Source organism: Prenolepis imparis, unplaced genomic scaffold (genome assembly GCF_030444845.1).
Source record: "Prenolepis imparis isolate NDT839.2.m4 unplaced genomic scaffold, iyPreImpa1.0 SCAF_8, whole genome shotgun sequence".
NCBI lineage: Eukaryota > Metazoa > Arthropoda > Insecta > Hymenoptera > Formicidae > Prenolepis > Prenolepis imparis.
Window position 1 is genome coordinate 18,490,721 of NW_028141166.1, and position 16,301 is coordinate 18,507,021.

Sequence of the window (16,301 nt, forward strand, 5' to 3'; positions counted from 1 at the left end):
TTTTTTGTATTTTAGAATTGAAATTATTCATCTATATAATTCCATATAATACGTCTTTATAATTTTATAAAAGTTGTTATTACTATTATTAATGTTTTAAAAGGTACTAAACTGTTTTAAAACTGATAGAAATATTAATAAACCACCATTTCTTAATAATTAAATGCATTTACGAGAGTTAAAATATGAATTAGTTCGTTTAATTAATTAATTCATCAAAAATGTTTCTATAATATACAATTTAATTTATGTACAACTTCATTATCTTTTCCATTAAATTGGATTGTACCAAAAATTCTTCAAGTTTGACAGCTCTTTTGATTCTGTCTTATGAATTATATAATCTAAATTGAAGTATTAAAGCGGAATATTTTTTTGATAATATTAATAATTTCATTTTTGTAATTATATTTTTTACACTTTTCAATAGATATACCTATATCGATTTTGGAAATTAATTTTTCAGAATTTCAATTTTCTATTCTCTGCCAGTAGAAAGAGTTATTTATTCAAAAGTTTGAAATAACATTATTAACGCTGTTATACGACCCGATATAGAGAGCACTAAATATTTATGAGTATAAAATTTCATTTCAATCCAAAAACAAATTGTGTATGTCGAGGATTTTGATGACTTCTCCCTACATTATAAAACGAAGAAACTTTATATATATATTAGTAACTTTACCTCTGCACAGAAACTGGTCCTCTTTCTCTCGTCTTCTTTAGTCTTCTTTAGTCTTCTTTGAGATGTGTGTCTATGACACAGTAGAATTAGGTATATATGCAAATTTATTTTGATTACGAAAATGTTTATTTCCAGTAAGAGAGAGATGTGAGTCTTATATTAGAGTATGATCGTTTACGGGGAACAGTCACAGGTTTTGATCGGTTAATAAACTGCAAGTTTATTCGCAATGTTATGTTACACGGATGGTATAACGGCGATAACGGAACAATATGTGTACGTGTGTGCGCGTGCGTACTTGCGCGCTCGCAATTGCGTGTACGTCTCTGTCTGTGTGTATGTCTATCTATACATATCTTTATATTTAATATCCGCACTCTGTAAAATATAGTAATAATAATAATAATTATAATTATAATAATATATAATATACGCGAAGTTTCGCGCGCTCGTGGCTCACATGCGTCGTTCTATCACTCGTTCCCTTAAAAAGTGCACTCTCATGGGAATCCGTCGCATACGAACGATGCACGTGTTGCTCTTAGCCGCATTTAACATTCAGAGACTGGTGACGCGAAATAGAGGAGAGAAATAAGTACAACAACAACTATTGTAGCTTATAGATGAGAAATATATCTTATTGCCGAGCCTCAGACGCGCGGAAGATATTGTATAATATATATATATATATATATATATATATATATATATATATATATGTATGTATATCGTATATATTTAGATCAACTCAAGGGATGATCCTCAGGAAGGGAGGGGGACGGTGGAGGGTTTGACGGTCCTAACGGAGACTGTACGTAGATTTTGGCAGTGTCGTTTCGCTTCGCATCCCAGAACGGAACCGGAAGCTTCGCATTTGTGCGTGGAACCTTTCCGGAACAATTGATTTCGCGGAGGCGTAAAATGTAATTAGGCCCTTTCTCGGATAGGCTTCGTCGGGGCAAATATTTTGCCGATCGTCCTTCTCGATCGTACTCGATTATATCGCAAATCGGAAGGGCGTACTTATACGTTCGTTAATTACGGAAGTGGTTACGCGGAGATCGGTTAGGTATCTCGATCGCGACAGATCTCTTCTCTCTGAGACGCGTGAGGGAAGAACAATCAGCGAGGGGAAGAAGAGATGCGTGTGTAATGTAATTGTTGCGGGAGGGTTAAATATATACAAGTATATCCATTGTCGACCCGATTAAATTGAAGGGGAAAAATGTAGGAGATACCAAAAAAAAAAAAAAAAAAAAAGAAACAATTTGAATTGAGATCTTTCTATATTTTTATCTCAAGTCCATCCTATCGTCGATGCTATTTCAATAGTTCTGAATCAAAGTAAAGATTTATCTCCGGATTTATTTCCGGTATCTTTTACATTTTTCGATCCAATCAAATTGATCGCCTGCCTCGAGTTTGATCTGCGTATACTTTTAAAATACTTGACACAGGCGATCGTTAATTCTACGATTCAAATGCAAATTTGAAGGAAGAATTTAGACCGGTATATGGTAATTTTGCCAAGGTTGAATCTTTTTTTCGCTTTAGACAAATGAAATGTCAAAAGCCAGAGATATGCGCGCGTACATTTATCGCTCGACGATTCGGTATACACAGTATTATCTATGTATGTATATACAGGATGCATAAGTTTACACAAGTGCAAAGTACTCTACTACGCCTTCTTTCTTTCTCTCTCTCTCTCTCTATTTTTCTAAATTATAAGTGCGACAGACAGACATACGGACAAGACACGTATCTTAGCGAAAAGTGATTGTGTAAAACTCGAAAAAGGTCTGAGGCCACGGCAACTGAGGTATCTGTGAACAAACGCATTTTCACCGTCGTTGATTTAGCCTTCGTGCATGCATAGTAATATGATCGACGGATCCGGGCCGTTGTCATATAGCAACGGAGCCTCTTTTTTTATTTATTTATTTATTTTTTTTTGTTCTTTTTCATCACTTAACGGCTTAACAATTTGTCGTCGTTTTTATCTCTTCGTTTTGATATCCCTTAACTACCGGTAATCGTTCCCGTTCATTAAATCGAAGACGCGTACTTTTTTTTCTTTCTTTATGTATTTGTATTCGTTTTGTACTTGTACTGTTCAGCAAGGCAGCGTGTTGCACTTTGTTTACATTATAATTATAGTCGGGCCGTGATTGTCCACCGAAGATTCCACAACGTCGCGAAATTGTGCGAGAATTCTTGTCGAGAAGCGTAATCCGTTGCATAAAAATTTAACACGGACTCGTATTGATACACATCGTTTTCTCTATTACGGTTAAATTGATCGACTTGAGCGAGTCAATCGATATTCGTACGACGATGGGATGTAAAAAGCATAGGTGCACTCTCGAACCTTGGTATAATGCATCCCGAGATAGCTTTGAAAAGATCATTTGTAGAAATATAAAAATTATAGGCAATATATAATCTATAATTAAACATAAATTTACGACATATGTATAAGTGTATCAAGCTTTTCTAACAAATCGTAAAAAATTTTAACTTGCATTTTAATCGATTGAAAATCATATCAGAAATTTAAGAAAATAAATAGTATTTACCAAAGATATCTTTAATTATTTTTACTCGTACCTAGTAAAAAAGAACGTTCAAACTTTACATTAAATCCTACAATTTTTTAAAAATATTTCTCGACTTTCTTTAATCTTGCGGGATCATAACTCGATCCTTCATTCGGTTGATCTCGAGATTCGTGCATTATATCAAGGATCGAATATATAGAAAAGAAATATGAACCCGAGAGAGGGAATGTGTAAGAAGCAGAGTCCACGCGAAAACTACTTCCTTCGCGATAATCTCGATATTTCCGTTGATCTTCTCTTCCTTCGGATACAGATGTAAGGATTTCTCGAGAAAAAAAAAAAAAAAACAGATAAACCGAAAAAGCATGCTATTCCTGATCTGCTCTTGCAACACGTGGATCCTTTTGCGTTCTACGACCCGTTCTACACTTCGACAGCTTATGATCTCTGTGACGATGATGCAACTAAAATTAAGCTTACAATGTAGCGATAAAAAGGGATGGATACCTAGTGTCGCGCACGCGTCGACAAACATTTGGGCGACGCGAGCGAACAGATTTTTCGCGATTCGCGAGTCGCAGTCTATACACGTCGTGACTATGTATCTCTCCCCTCTCTCATCTCAGACTTGCGGACAAAAATACATATGTCACAACGAATTTCCGAATAAATAGTACCTCTTTATAATAGCAATATCGATTATGTAGCGATAGCGGTATTAATTATAAAAGATGATTGCAAATTGGTGAATGGCGATAATAATAGTAATAATATAGAGTACTCATAATAACAGCAATATAGTCATAATAATTGCAATGTAATTACTATAATAGCAGCAATAATAATAATAATAATATTATAATATAATAATAATAATAACTGCGTGTGTAATAATAATAAAAATAATAAGCATTCAATATAAGATCCCTTAACACATTTAAACAATCGGTTTTATAAAACGTCGTAATAGAATACGAAATAAAAATAAGGATCTGAAAAAAGATAGATATTCTAACAAAGGTGTCTATACAATATTTATGCGTGCATAGAGTGCAACATAACCAGTACCAATCGACCAGTTGTCAATATTGTACACATTTTTTTTATGTGAACGAAACTTGATTAAACTATAATCTTATAATAAACGTATTGTAATATAACAAAAATTATTGACAATATTGAAAATTATAGCAATATAGCAGTACTAATAACAATATAACAGCAGTAGTATAATCATACTAGTAGTAGTAGTAGTTATAGTAATAAAAAATTATACTAATGTGCTGCTCTACTACTACTAATAATAATAATATTCATATAATCAATAATTAATAATAATAATAATAATAATAGTAAAATAATTATAATGATGAGAAGAATGATGTGTGCGATGATGCTATTATCAATGAGAGTGACGCTGGTGAAGATTATGGCGGCGGCAACGATGACGATGACGGTGACAATGAGATAATCATAATATATGATACATAAAAAGCATAATATATAAAACTCTCCGGCGATGTTAGAATACACAAGTATCTCCTTTCTATGTGGATAGACTCTCTCGCGGAAGATATGTTTAATATACGTACAATGGATATCCATAATATAATAGTATCAGAAATAACGGACGTACAATATGCGTGAAGAGCAAGAAGAGGAACGTAACTGCTGCGGATGCGCGAAATCTCTAGTCAGGTTTATGCGAGAACATTGATTCCCAGCTCGATCTCTCCCTTCATCTGTCATCTTCTCTGTCTCCTCGGGGAAGATGATCCCGCGGAATCCGTCTCCCCGAGCACCTTCAATAGCAAAACGAATCCGCAGCTGTTACAAATCCTTTCCGCGTGTCTATTATGTTGTATGATACATTAAGAAAATAGCGCATACCTCATTCGTTTACGCTCGTGCGATTCGATTATTCGCGACACGCACGCTCGGCGTGCCTTCTTAAATCTAATATATACACAGATATACGTATACGTATACATACATACACACATACACATATACACTTCAATTACACATTGGAGATGTTGTATATTCACATGGGCTCTCTCTCTCTCTCTCTCTCTCTCTCTTATACACACACACACACACACACACATTCTCTCTGGGGAGTACACGTATGTACATTCAAGGGGTACATTAAATTCTCCAGTGTCGTTTGACTCACGTGAACAATAGATGACGTGCGACGTTTGAAGTCTCGCTAAGTTCTCATTGGCCCGAATAATTGAATTGGATGTTAAATTGACTGTAGACGATAAGTTGCATTAGCCAGATATTCGTCGAAGCTTGATGTCGCATCGTGCGAATTACGCATTACGCTGACATAATGCATGTCGGCGCGCGATATAATGTAATAATCTTCGTCACATGCGCACAAAATGCGCGATGTGTTATAATCGTATGCAATTAACTTTATCATCGTAAACGTAATCTATTTAGATTGCTTTCCGAATATCTCCGTCTAGTAGAACCAATCGTCTTCGTAGTCGGACATTTAAATTCAAACGAATTTAAGTAACATCTTAATCATAATCTCGCATTGCATATTCGGTACGAACGATATGAGGTAATGCCCTATGTACATACATGAAAAAAGAAAAAAAAAAAGAAAAAACAAAGTCGATAGTTAGCAATAAAATTTTTGGTACAAGTAGAAAAGATACGTACTATACGTAAGTTCTTAGTTGTATTGAGCGTAAATAACCAACTGTTTATAATCCTATAGTTTCTCTTCGTCGATACAATAATCGTCATTAAACGTCATTGACACGACGTTTTGTTCTCTAAGTATTATCGTACTATGCATTAGCTTTACCCATATAGACAGTAATGATATTTTCTTTTTCTTATCATTTCATCATTTCTTTTCGTCTCTTTTCTTTTTTTGTAATTTTTCTTTCTTCCGATAAATTTAAAAATCTTCGTAACAATAAATTTATACTTAAGATTTTTTTTAATATTAATTATGGCACAATTTAAATATTTTATTTAAAGTCTTTTTGAAGACATATAATAAAAATAAATCTAAGTAGTCTTTCTCCTATGCACGACGTTCTTTTCTTCTTTTGTCTTCAATTTCGTATAATTACATCGTTATTTTGTTTTATTGATTAGCATGTACTTTTTTTTTTTACTTCTCTTTGTTTTTCGTTTATAGTTCCATTTTGATCCCCCTTTTGGAAATAAAAATTTCTTTTCTCTTTTCGTTAAAATTGAAGGAGTGTTCCCCTACCGAAAACAATAGATTTATAACTTTCTCAGACTCTCATGATATTCCCTATGCTAAAAAGCTACGAATTACCACCATTGTCAAATGTTACTTAGTATCGCTTTTGTCAATTAATATTTATTTTTAATCAAAATATTGCATTTTATTAAAAATAGAATATGCAAAAATAAAAAATAAAAAAAAATAAAAATAATATGTCGTTCGACTTTCGATGGAAAATTACTGACATGTTATAGATATATATGCGGTATTCACGATACTTTCCAAGGTGAATATCATTCGTGTCGGAGAAAGTAATACAAAGTTTTCTCGATGCTCTTTGGTAATATAATATCACACACGATGAAAGAAAACTTTAAACCAATTAAAAAAAAAAAGAAAAATCTAATCAGTCGGTTCCTCTAAAAAAAAAAAAAAATAAGAATACACATATACATATATATATATTAAGAAGAACGAGGAAACACTAGTAGAAATAAATTTGAGTCTTTAAATAAATCGACAATTAAAAGTTACAAAAAAAATCAGCCTTCTCAAAAGTATAAATTCGCGTATCAATGTAGTCTCGTCACAGCGCCAGGAAGTAAAAACTCTTCGAGTTATATATCGATTTGAATTTATACCGAAGAACCCCCGTTCGTCGAAGAATGGGTGACTAACTTAGAAGTGGCTCTTTTAACGGGTCAAAAGGAAGCTGTTAACAGCGCGGAGTGCGAAGAACGTTCCCGCTTTTTTTTTTTTTTTTTTTACCGATATACGTTTAGTCTGTTGACGATGAGATTGCACCATTTTGTCGCGCCGGTCGACAGGCGAAAACCGAGTGATTTTAAGTAAACAGTATAACTGCGTGAACCGCAGAGAGAGACGCTACGATTCTCGAAGCAACACACGTATCGCACCCTACCGCCGCAATAATAAATCCTGTTGAGTTACACGTCAATGTAAATTACAGTTTTTCTCTCGTACCATGTCGGGAGTCAAAAAACGCGGTTCCTTATACATCTCGTAATATATACATGCACGTTATACACAGGATGCGAGCGAAAGATAACGTTTAGATAGAATCGAAAATATTTTTTTTTAAATTTTCGCCGCGTATTATCTTCTCCTCGGGTTCTCTTCTAAAAACCATACGGGACGAAGAAGAGAGTTCATGAATGACATTAAAGATTCGAAAAAATGTTTGCTGCGTATAATATTTTTTTCTTTTTCTTTAAATCGTACCTCTCCTTTATATCCTAAAACGATTATCTTTATTAATATTGATAATATTTCTCCACTCGACGGGAGAGACGGGGCGCGTCTACCTACCTACCTAAAATTTCGTCCGTGTGTAAACGGTTCGGGACCTTGGCACATTCCGATAAATAATCTATGGTCATTTTGCTTTTTTTTTCTCCTTTTCTTTTTTCGCGGGTTTTTTTCCGCTTCGGCGTGCGATGGGTCATTTACCCTGCAGTAGTTACGACGTGCCTGCGTGTGCACGCGGGGACGCGTAATGCGAGTGAGCACGCAAACACGCCCTCGCACGCACTCGTGCGCGCATATCTATCCACCCACAACACGCGTGTGCGGATGACTTTACTAGACGTTTACACTAGACTAAGTCTATCTGCGATGAATGGCAACGGTTGATCGTTCTGGATGCATTTATCGTGCAAAGAGAAAAAATATATATATATTAATTTATATATTAATATATATTTATATATTAATTTATATATAATATATAATATATAAATATCATATATAATATATCAATATATTATATTATATATATATATATATATATTATTTTTCGATTCTTGCGTACATACAATCTCGTGAAATTTTTAACATGCCTTGGAATAGGAATTGTTTCAACTATCGAGCTTTATCATAATTTCTTCGATTATGAACACTTTGGCAAGATTTGAAACAAAATTTGTTGTAAAAGTTTTTTTTAAACCGACAGATCGATCAGCGATTGCCCACCATCCCGTTCCTATCTCCACCCCATCTCGAGAATTTCGAAGTAGTATGATGAAATTTTTCCCCGACGCACAGTCTCGTCTCTTACAATATATCATACAACACCGAACATCGACATAAAATTCCGTATACTTTTTTTTTTCCGTTCACATAGCTTTAGCAATCGCGCTAGTATACCAACCGAAGAACATCACAGAAATTTCCCGACATTTTATATTTAATAATAATCAATTATTAATTTTCTTTCTTTTTTTCGTCGCTAAAAGTTTTTTTTTTTCAAAGAGTACGCCCGGCGATCATAATGTGGAACAGACATATACTTTTTTTTGGTCTCTCTCTCTCTCTCTTTTTTTCCGCCTCTTTTCACGTCGAATCGTTTGATGCCACGATCCCAAATATCACAGAATCACAAAAATTTCCGGAATGACTAGGATAAATTTTTTCCTCACTAACCAATCGCGCATTTCTTAGCAGCTCCAAAGTGACTTTTTCAAGAACGAAAAAAGTAATATAATAAGACAAAAAACGCAAAATATATCTCGCGGCCGCGCTTCATTTTTCAATCCATATCGTGCTCTCCACATTATGCCCTGACCAAACGTCATCGAGAATCGGTCTACCGATTTAAGAATGTATATGTAATAATTATTATAAAATCTCTCGATATAGAGATAGCTAAATATCTAAAATCGTATATTTTTTTTCACAGTATACTTCACACTTCGAAGATATGTTTGGAAAATCGTGCTTATCCTCCTTTCTTTTCCCCTCGCGCATTTTTTCCTTTCTTTCTCTCTTTGAATCCCTTTACCTGGCCGCAAATGAAATTCGAGGCAGGCGGTGTCCTTCCCCGTACGTTTCTTTCTTTTTTTTTTTTTTTAATTCCCCGCGCTTTTCTTCGCTAAATATTCCCTTTCCGATACTACGCATCCTAAGAGTTAGACGTAGACATAATTTATATTTTTCACGATAATTTGTACTTGCTCGTTAATTATTATGGCATTTCCTTTTAGCCTTACAGATAAAACATCAACATTTTCTCGTTCTCTACGCTGAGTTTTAAACCTGAATATGTTACGATGAACAACTTTTAGGGTTTCTTCTTGCTTGTACATTTGTTAATATGGATATATTAAAATTTGAAGAGCAGAGCAGTGTGTTCTCTCTATAATCGTTCGCGCACAGACCGAGGCTATTTCAATCGTATTTAAAATTCGATTTGCGAAACACACCTCTTTCGCAATGACAAACAAACGCGGAATGGCAAAATGGAGCAATTTTTCTCGGCTTGATCAACGACTCGTTAAAAGATGCGCGCGCGTCGAGGGAAACAGGTTTAAGAACGTTCGCTAAAAATCACAAAAGATGAATTGAAAAATGAAAGCTGTTTAAAGCTCCGCACTTGCACTGCTCCGCTCGTTCATGAGATACCTATGGTAGGACTATGCCGATTTTTATAAAATTTGAACAGGAGAATATCATCGTTTATCGATGTATCGTACGAATATAATATATTTACAATTCAAAATATTACTTTTAAAGAGTTAAAAATATAGTTTGTATTTAGCGCATACGACAAACCTACATATACAAGTTAAGAACCCATGATATAGCTCTACCACCTCCGCGCGTCTACACGCGCTTCTTTACCTTTCTCTTGTCTCGTAAAACTGATATCGTCCTCCCTTCCTTTCAAATGTTAATCGATCGCAACATCGTCGCGATCTCGATTACTGCCGTGATCGCTTTTTCATCGATCAACGTAACTTTTCGGACGCATCGGGTGCGTCCTCATTTCGTCCGTCGTTTCGCCATTAGGCCTAAGGTCGTCGATCCGCTTCGATCTTTTTTTTTTTTTTTTCTTGTCGGAATCGATGTATCGCGTAAAAACGATCTTAGCGCGCAACGTGCGATTTTCAATGCTGAGTTCTCGCGATCTCGTTGAATGATCGATTGTCTCCCCTCTCGGTTTGCATCAATCACGCGTTTAAATTGTTTCAGATTTGACGCGTTGAAAATTGTCCGTTTTACGGTCGACCAAAAAAAGACACGCAATAATCTCTTTTCGACGTTCTTATTTCGTTCGCGAGCGCATAAGGTATATTTTGCAAACACGAGGCCGATCGCGAAAACACATTGATATTCATCACCGACGCATTAAGCGATTCGTTAAGCGCATTGTCTACGTGAAAACTGTTAGGCGTGTGTCCCGAAATATAGAAAAAAATTCCACTCGTAAACGTGAATTCAATCACGGAAACAATTCCCGGAAGACTGTTCCCTCTCCAAATAAACGTCCTATTCTAAATACGTTTCCTTAATCTTTCTAACACGTTTTTTATATTTTTATATTTTTTGCGATGTGCACTTTTTTTGGACAACGCTAAGTTAAAAACACGCGGCGGGATAACGTCCTCGAAAATGCATAAATTCTCCCGCACAAAATCTTGCCGGAGAATCGACATCTCGGTCGACTCGAGTCACCAGCGAGTGCAGCGATTCAACATCGCTGATAATGGAATGTGTTTTTCTTTCTTTTTTCTTTTTTTCTTTTCGCTTCGCGCACTAACCTTAACGTTTCAAGCCTCGTCTCGTTCCTTCCTCGTTTCAGTCGAATTACAAAGCTTTTCAGTCAAATTGTCCTTCTTTGGATTCATTGCAGTCTTGACGAAGAAAAATTACAACGCTACGACAAATCTAAACTAGCAGAACCGTGTGTGTCGATAGATGATAAAACGGTGGAAAACTAAAAAAAAAAAAAAAAAAAAAAAAAAATATACCGAAATTCGAACCGAATTGACCCATTCGCGATTCAGACTTTATAATTTCGGAATTCCTTCCTTTCTCTTCTTCTCTCTTTCTCATCCGTTTTCCATTTTAATGTCTCGCGATAACTGATCGCGATATGCGTTACATGTTCCGCAAATGCAAGAAGAGTAAATGAGCCATGACGATTTTTAAGATTTCACTGCAAATTAATAAGTTAACTAATCGGTTAATTCAATTTATATGTAACGATTTGCTTTCTTTTTCCAAGTTACGAAATATAACCGATGGAGAAAGAAGGATTTTGTTAATTCAAGTTATTATTAATTCGTTTCAATTAATTAATTAAATGTGATTAATCAACTCTACCTTTATCTCAATTACATAAGGTAAAGAAATTAGAATTTATCCATGATCCGAGTTAATCAACGTTAACGATCCGACAGGAAGTGAATTGCGTCTTAAGACAAATTAACTCCAGTATATAGCAATCTTACATTCTTTTCTACATCGCGAATCGATAATTTAGATAAAGGAAGAGGATTCGATTAACCATGATTCATTCTAATCGATTTTGGGCTCGATTCGAGCGTCTCAGAACGCATTTTCGTGTTTTCGATTATTTGTTCTCGATTCTTATGGTGCGCAAATTGATGTCGAGCAAAACGAATTGCGAGACGACGACGACAATGACAATAACGATGACGATGACGATGACGACGACGACGACGACGACGACGACGACGACGACGGCGATTACGCAGACGATGCGGCGCGGGGAGGCTTTGACTTTTCCGACATTTTCATTGCGGTTGCTGCTGCATCTGCATCTGATGATGCATGCTACCGAGAACGTTCTTGATCGCCGAGGCCTTGAGGAGCCGCTTGAGCACGCCGCTGGTGCCGCGGTGCTGCAGACTCTTGTGCGTCGTCAGCGAGTTTTTTGTACGATACGTACGATTGCAGAACTCGCAGACGTAGAGCGTGTCCGATTGCTCGTGTTTGTCCTGGAAGTGACGTTTGAGGGAGTAGTAGCATGAAAACGTGCGACGGCAGTACGGGCATTCCTGAGGCTCGTTTATGCCACCCGGGGTGGGCGGCGGCATTCGGTACATGACAGTGGGAGGCGTCGTCGGTGCCGGATGCATCCCGTTGCCCGTACCTGAAACGTATCCAGATCCGTATAAGATCGCTCTCGGGAAACGAGAACAACATCCGCCGTCCAAGGTTAATATTCACACGATCGAATCTCCGTACTCTTAACGCTTCCCTTCCTCCCCCGTCACGTGACTGTGTACAACTGGGATAAGAAAGCGAGCGAAAGATCGAAGATATCGTGCGTATCCGTAACTCATCGCTTAAAAATATACGGACGAATGTATGATAAGAGCTTTTCTTCGTAGTCGCATATATACTTTTTTTTTCTTCCCCTTATTTGTATAACTATTTCGTTGTAAAAAAAAAGTATATATAGCATATAGTGCAGCTCCATAAAGTAGATTTATTATCTTTCACTTTTTATAGTTTTCTTTAAATTTCACGGTTTTTTTTTCAGGAATATGTAAACTAATCGATACGGATTCGATAGATTTAGAATATATACATAACATGATAAATATGTACATAATGAAGTTATGGATACGCTTCTTCGCTCTAAATTGACAGCGCGAGCGACTATATTTTCCTTCTGTTGAAGTAAGAGGGACTAAGCGAAAGAGTTTAGAATAGAGACAGATTATTTGGTCTCGAGAAGTTAAAAATATGAAGATTCGATTATATTATAGCATTCGATATTTACGAATTAATTTTGATGCTGTAAACGCGCAAAGCAGAGATCTCATGCTTATTCGCGATAATGTGAATGTATATGCAGGATACAGTTTGCCGCATGTACAGCATGAAAGACTAAAAATCGTCGCAACTATAATGGTTTCAATTCTCCGCTTCATTTTTAGCCGACGCTGTAAGAATACGATACGATTGACCGATTATGATCAGTGACACATCGATACGATCGTTAAAACTCGGAGCTGGTATTTCCATTGTTGAGCTAATCTCGTCTTGAAAATGTTATCTACCAAATATATAATTTGAAAGTAATACTGAAAAAATATAATTTGAAAATAGTACTGAAAATTTGAAAATTTATTCTTTAAAAATTATATGTCTTTTTAAAATATAAATCAAGAGGCTCAAATAATCTATCTTTTTAAACTCTGTAACAAACTCATTTGTCACAGCTGATTTTACAAATATTCTATAAATATTTATAATATTATTATAGTATAAATATTTTACCTATTTATATATCAATCATATGTATATTAATTTTTTATATATTTTACATCAAAAATACGCGAGAAAAATGAATTAAATTAAAAATTAATTAAATTATATTCGGAAAATTACCAGCTCTGATTATATCGACTTATCAAAATTTTATTGCATTTTGAAAATTAATTCAGATGTGATGCGGATTTGTGTACAAATCGCCGCAAAGTTTCGTATAGCTAAATTAGATAGATAAGTTTGTTAGATAGCGTTGAGAAAGACGTGTAGTTGTCATTACTATTCCGCTCTTGTGAGTTTTATCGAGTATTCGAAATGATACACGACCGAGGAAGAGAAAATGAGAAAAGGGAACGAAGAAGTGAGGGAGAGGTCTTTGTGTATCACATCATCGCGAGCTAGTAGCGATTAGTTCGGCGTTAGTGTCAGAACCGATCCATCCGATAGAAATTACGCGTACTGAATTAAATTATGTTTAAATTGAAAAATTAAACATACGCTATTTTGATCGTTAGGCATACGATTAATCGAAGAGATGAGAAGTTTAGAACGAAGAAAAGTCAACTGACCCGAAATTAAAAAACAAGCATTCAATTTCGCGACCGTACAATTAATATAAATCTTTCGCATAAACTCTTATAATTATCCTCGATAATGGTCGCTCGACATTCATCTAGAAAGTATTGGTTTTTGCCGAATCACAAAAAAATATAACAAAAAAATAATCATAATGCTGATAAAAAGACGGAAAGAGTAGAGTCTCATATAATGAACGTAAAGACACCGATATATTAAGAAAAAGATGAAAATGTTTAATGTTATCTGAAAAATTATTTTTTAATTTTATTACATTTACTCTGTAAAAATTCTTTGACGAATATATATGATTATCGCTTATTTTTACACTCTCGCGAAATCATTTCTGCCAATCGTCGCGGCTTACATTGAATCGCATTATCGATGATTGCATTTCAAATCGTCTAATTATCAAATCTCTTCCATCGACTTTCTTCCGATTTAACGCGCGGAAATAGTGTCAATAGAAAAAATAATCAAGAAAAATGCGAATGAAATCAAGCACGTAATCAAAGCTACAAACAAGCAAGCAGCAGGCGGACAATTAGGGGGGTGGACATGCAAACAAGCAAGCAATAAATATATAGCTAGGTTGGTGGTTTAGAACTGAAAGAAAAGAAGTTGCACGAAGAAAAACATACGAAGTGTGGTATGTCATATAAACGAAAGAAAATAAGAAAGATCTGGAACAATTGGAGATCCTCGTAGTTCGTATAGTTTCCTATCGTAAACGAGATTTTATTGTCGTCGCTTTTATTATTAATTGCAAAAGAAAGTTTGACATTTAATTTCACCGTCTCATATACTTATATTTCCATGACTCTCCGTATCAGAAAATAGGTATAATTGGTATAATTATTCTCAATGTTTCTTTGTTGGTTGCTTAGCGGTTCTGAGAATGATCTTTTTGCACGATCTATGCACGCTATAGATATATAATAAAATTATTTCCGCGTCCGCGAGAAATGAAAGAGAAATTAAGTCCTCAATCCCCTCTCCCTTTTATTTCTAATCGTGTGACGTCACATATCGTACAAGATACTGAAATAAATGAAGGGTACCATTGCGATCGCATCACTATGATATTAATAATATAATAATAGCACTATATTACTGTTTACGTGAAAGTAATATGAACATTCAGATATCTTTATTTTTTACCACACGTCACACAGTTGGAGCGCTAAGAAAAGCTGTTTGTTATATAAATGACGTTAAAAAAAAAATCCCAAACCGAATGCAGAACGCAATCGAAAAGAGATGTAAAATATGTGTGAAATTTTAAGTTGCGACGACGCGGACATTTATATCTAGACTCGTTTCTCTCGGTCAATTTTTAGAAAAATCTCATCCTTCCTCCCCTCTCCCTCCCCGTATCCGCTTGCCCACGCTATCAATTTGCCAATGTAGCGGGCTTCACTGATGCGTTGGAGAGTTTCTCGAGTCACTGACAGCAGGTATAACGGACCGGCGAATACCGGAAGAACACGATCGGCGAGCGCATACGGTACCGAAGGGGCGCGAAGGACGACGGGATGAGAGGAAAAGAAAGCGGTTACGCGAGAGATGCGACCGTAAGGCGAACAAGAAGAGAAAGAAAATGTACCCGCGTGCACAAGTCGCCGGGACCGGTTTCTCGCTGTGGCATGCACTATTTTCGCGAAGGAGGAGGAAGCAAGCTCTCTCTCTCTCTCTCTCTCGGTGCTCTCAGTCGGGGGCGACGAGAGAGAAGACGATATACCTTTGATCGACGCGCGAAAGCCAACACGTGAGAAAGAAATGAGGAATATGAAATTGGAATCTCGACGAATAGGAAAATATAAGCGTGCGCGCTTCCGTTTTTGCGAGTATGTATGCAAGAAAAAGAGAACAGAAAATTTAGATAGAGATAGATAGAGAGAGAGAGGAAAGGAATGTGTACGCATATGTGTTAAATCGCATAAGGGTGAGAGATTATGTTAAAAATCCTGAAGAAATACTGTGCGCCATAGGAATTTATAGCGAATGTATATGTGTGGTGGTCCCTACCTTATCTAAACCTTCAAAAGAACTTAATGTCAATGTCGCCGGGCCTGCTCTTATGATAGGTATATATATGGGTCATCAGGGAATTACGCGAGCAGTACACCCGCTCGCAGATGACGCATCTGTACTCCTCCTGTCGTTCGGCGTGTTTGTCGGCAACGTGGCGTTTCAGGGATGCTTTGCT

General features: G+C 35.9%; 2 protein-coding genes across 2 annotated transcripts in view; one reads left to right on the forward strand and one right to left on the reverse strand.

Moving 5' to 3' along the window:
• The window catches only part of LOC145940008 (uncharacterized), a 127,674-nt gene that overhangs the window by 9,793 nt on the left and 101,580 nt on the right, over positions 1-16,301 (forward strand). The gene's annotated exons all lie outside the window — the stretch shown is intronic.
• Positions 893-16,256, reverse strand: LOC145940009 (broad-complex core protein-like). Its single transcript, XM_083044759.1, has 2 exons — positions 16,121-16,256; positions 893-12,389 (listed from the first exon to the last, which is right to left on the reverse strand). Exon 2 carries the CDS (start codon positions 12,373-12,375, stop codon positions 12,031-12,033), a length of 345 nt encoding a protein of 114 aa, XP_082900885.1. The 5' UTR covers positions 12,376-12,389; positions 16,121-16,256; the 3' UTR covers positions 893-12,030.

Coding starts and splice junctions, on each gene's coding strand:
- LOC145940009 (XM_083044759.1), bottom strand. CDS start 12,375: ATGCATCCGGCACCGACGACGCCTCCCACTGTCATGTACCGAATGCCG.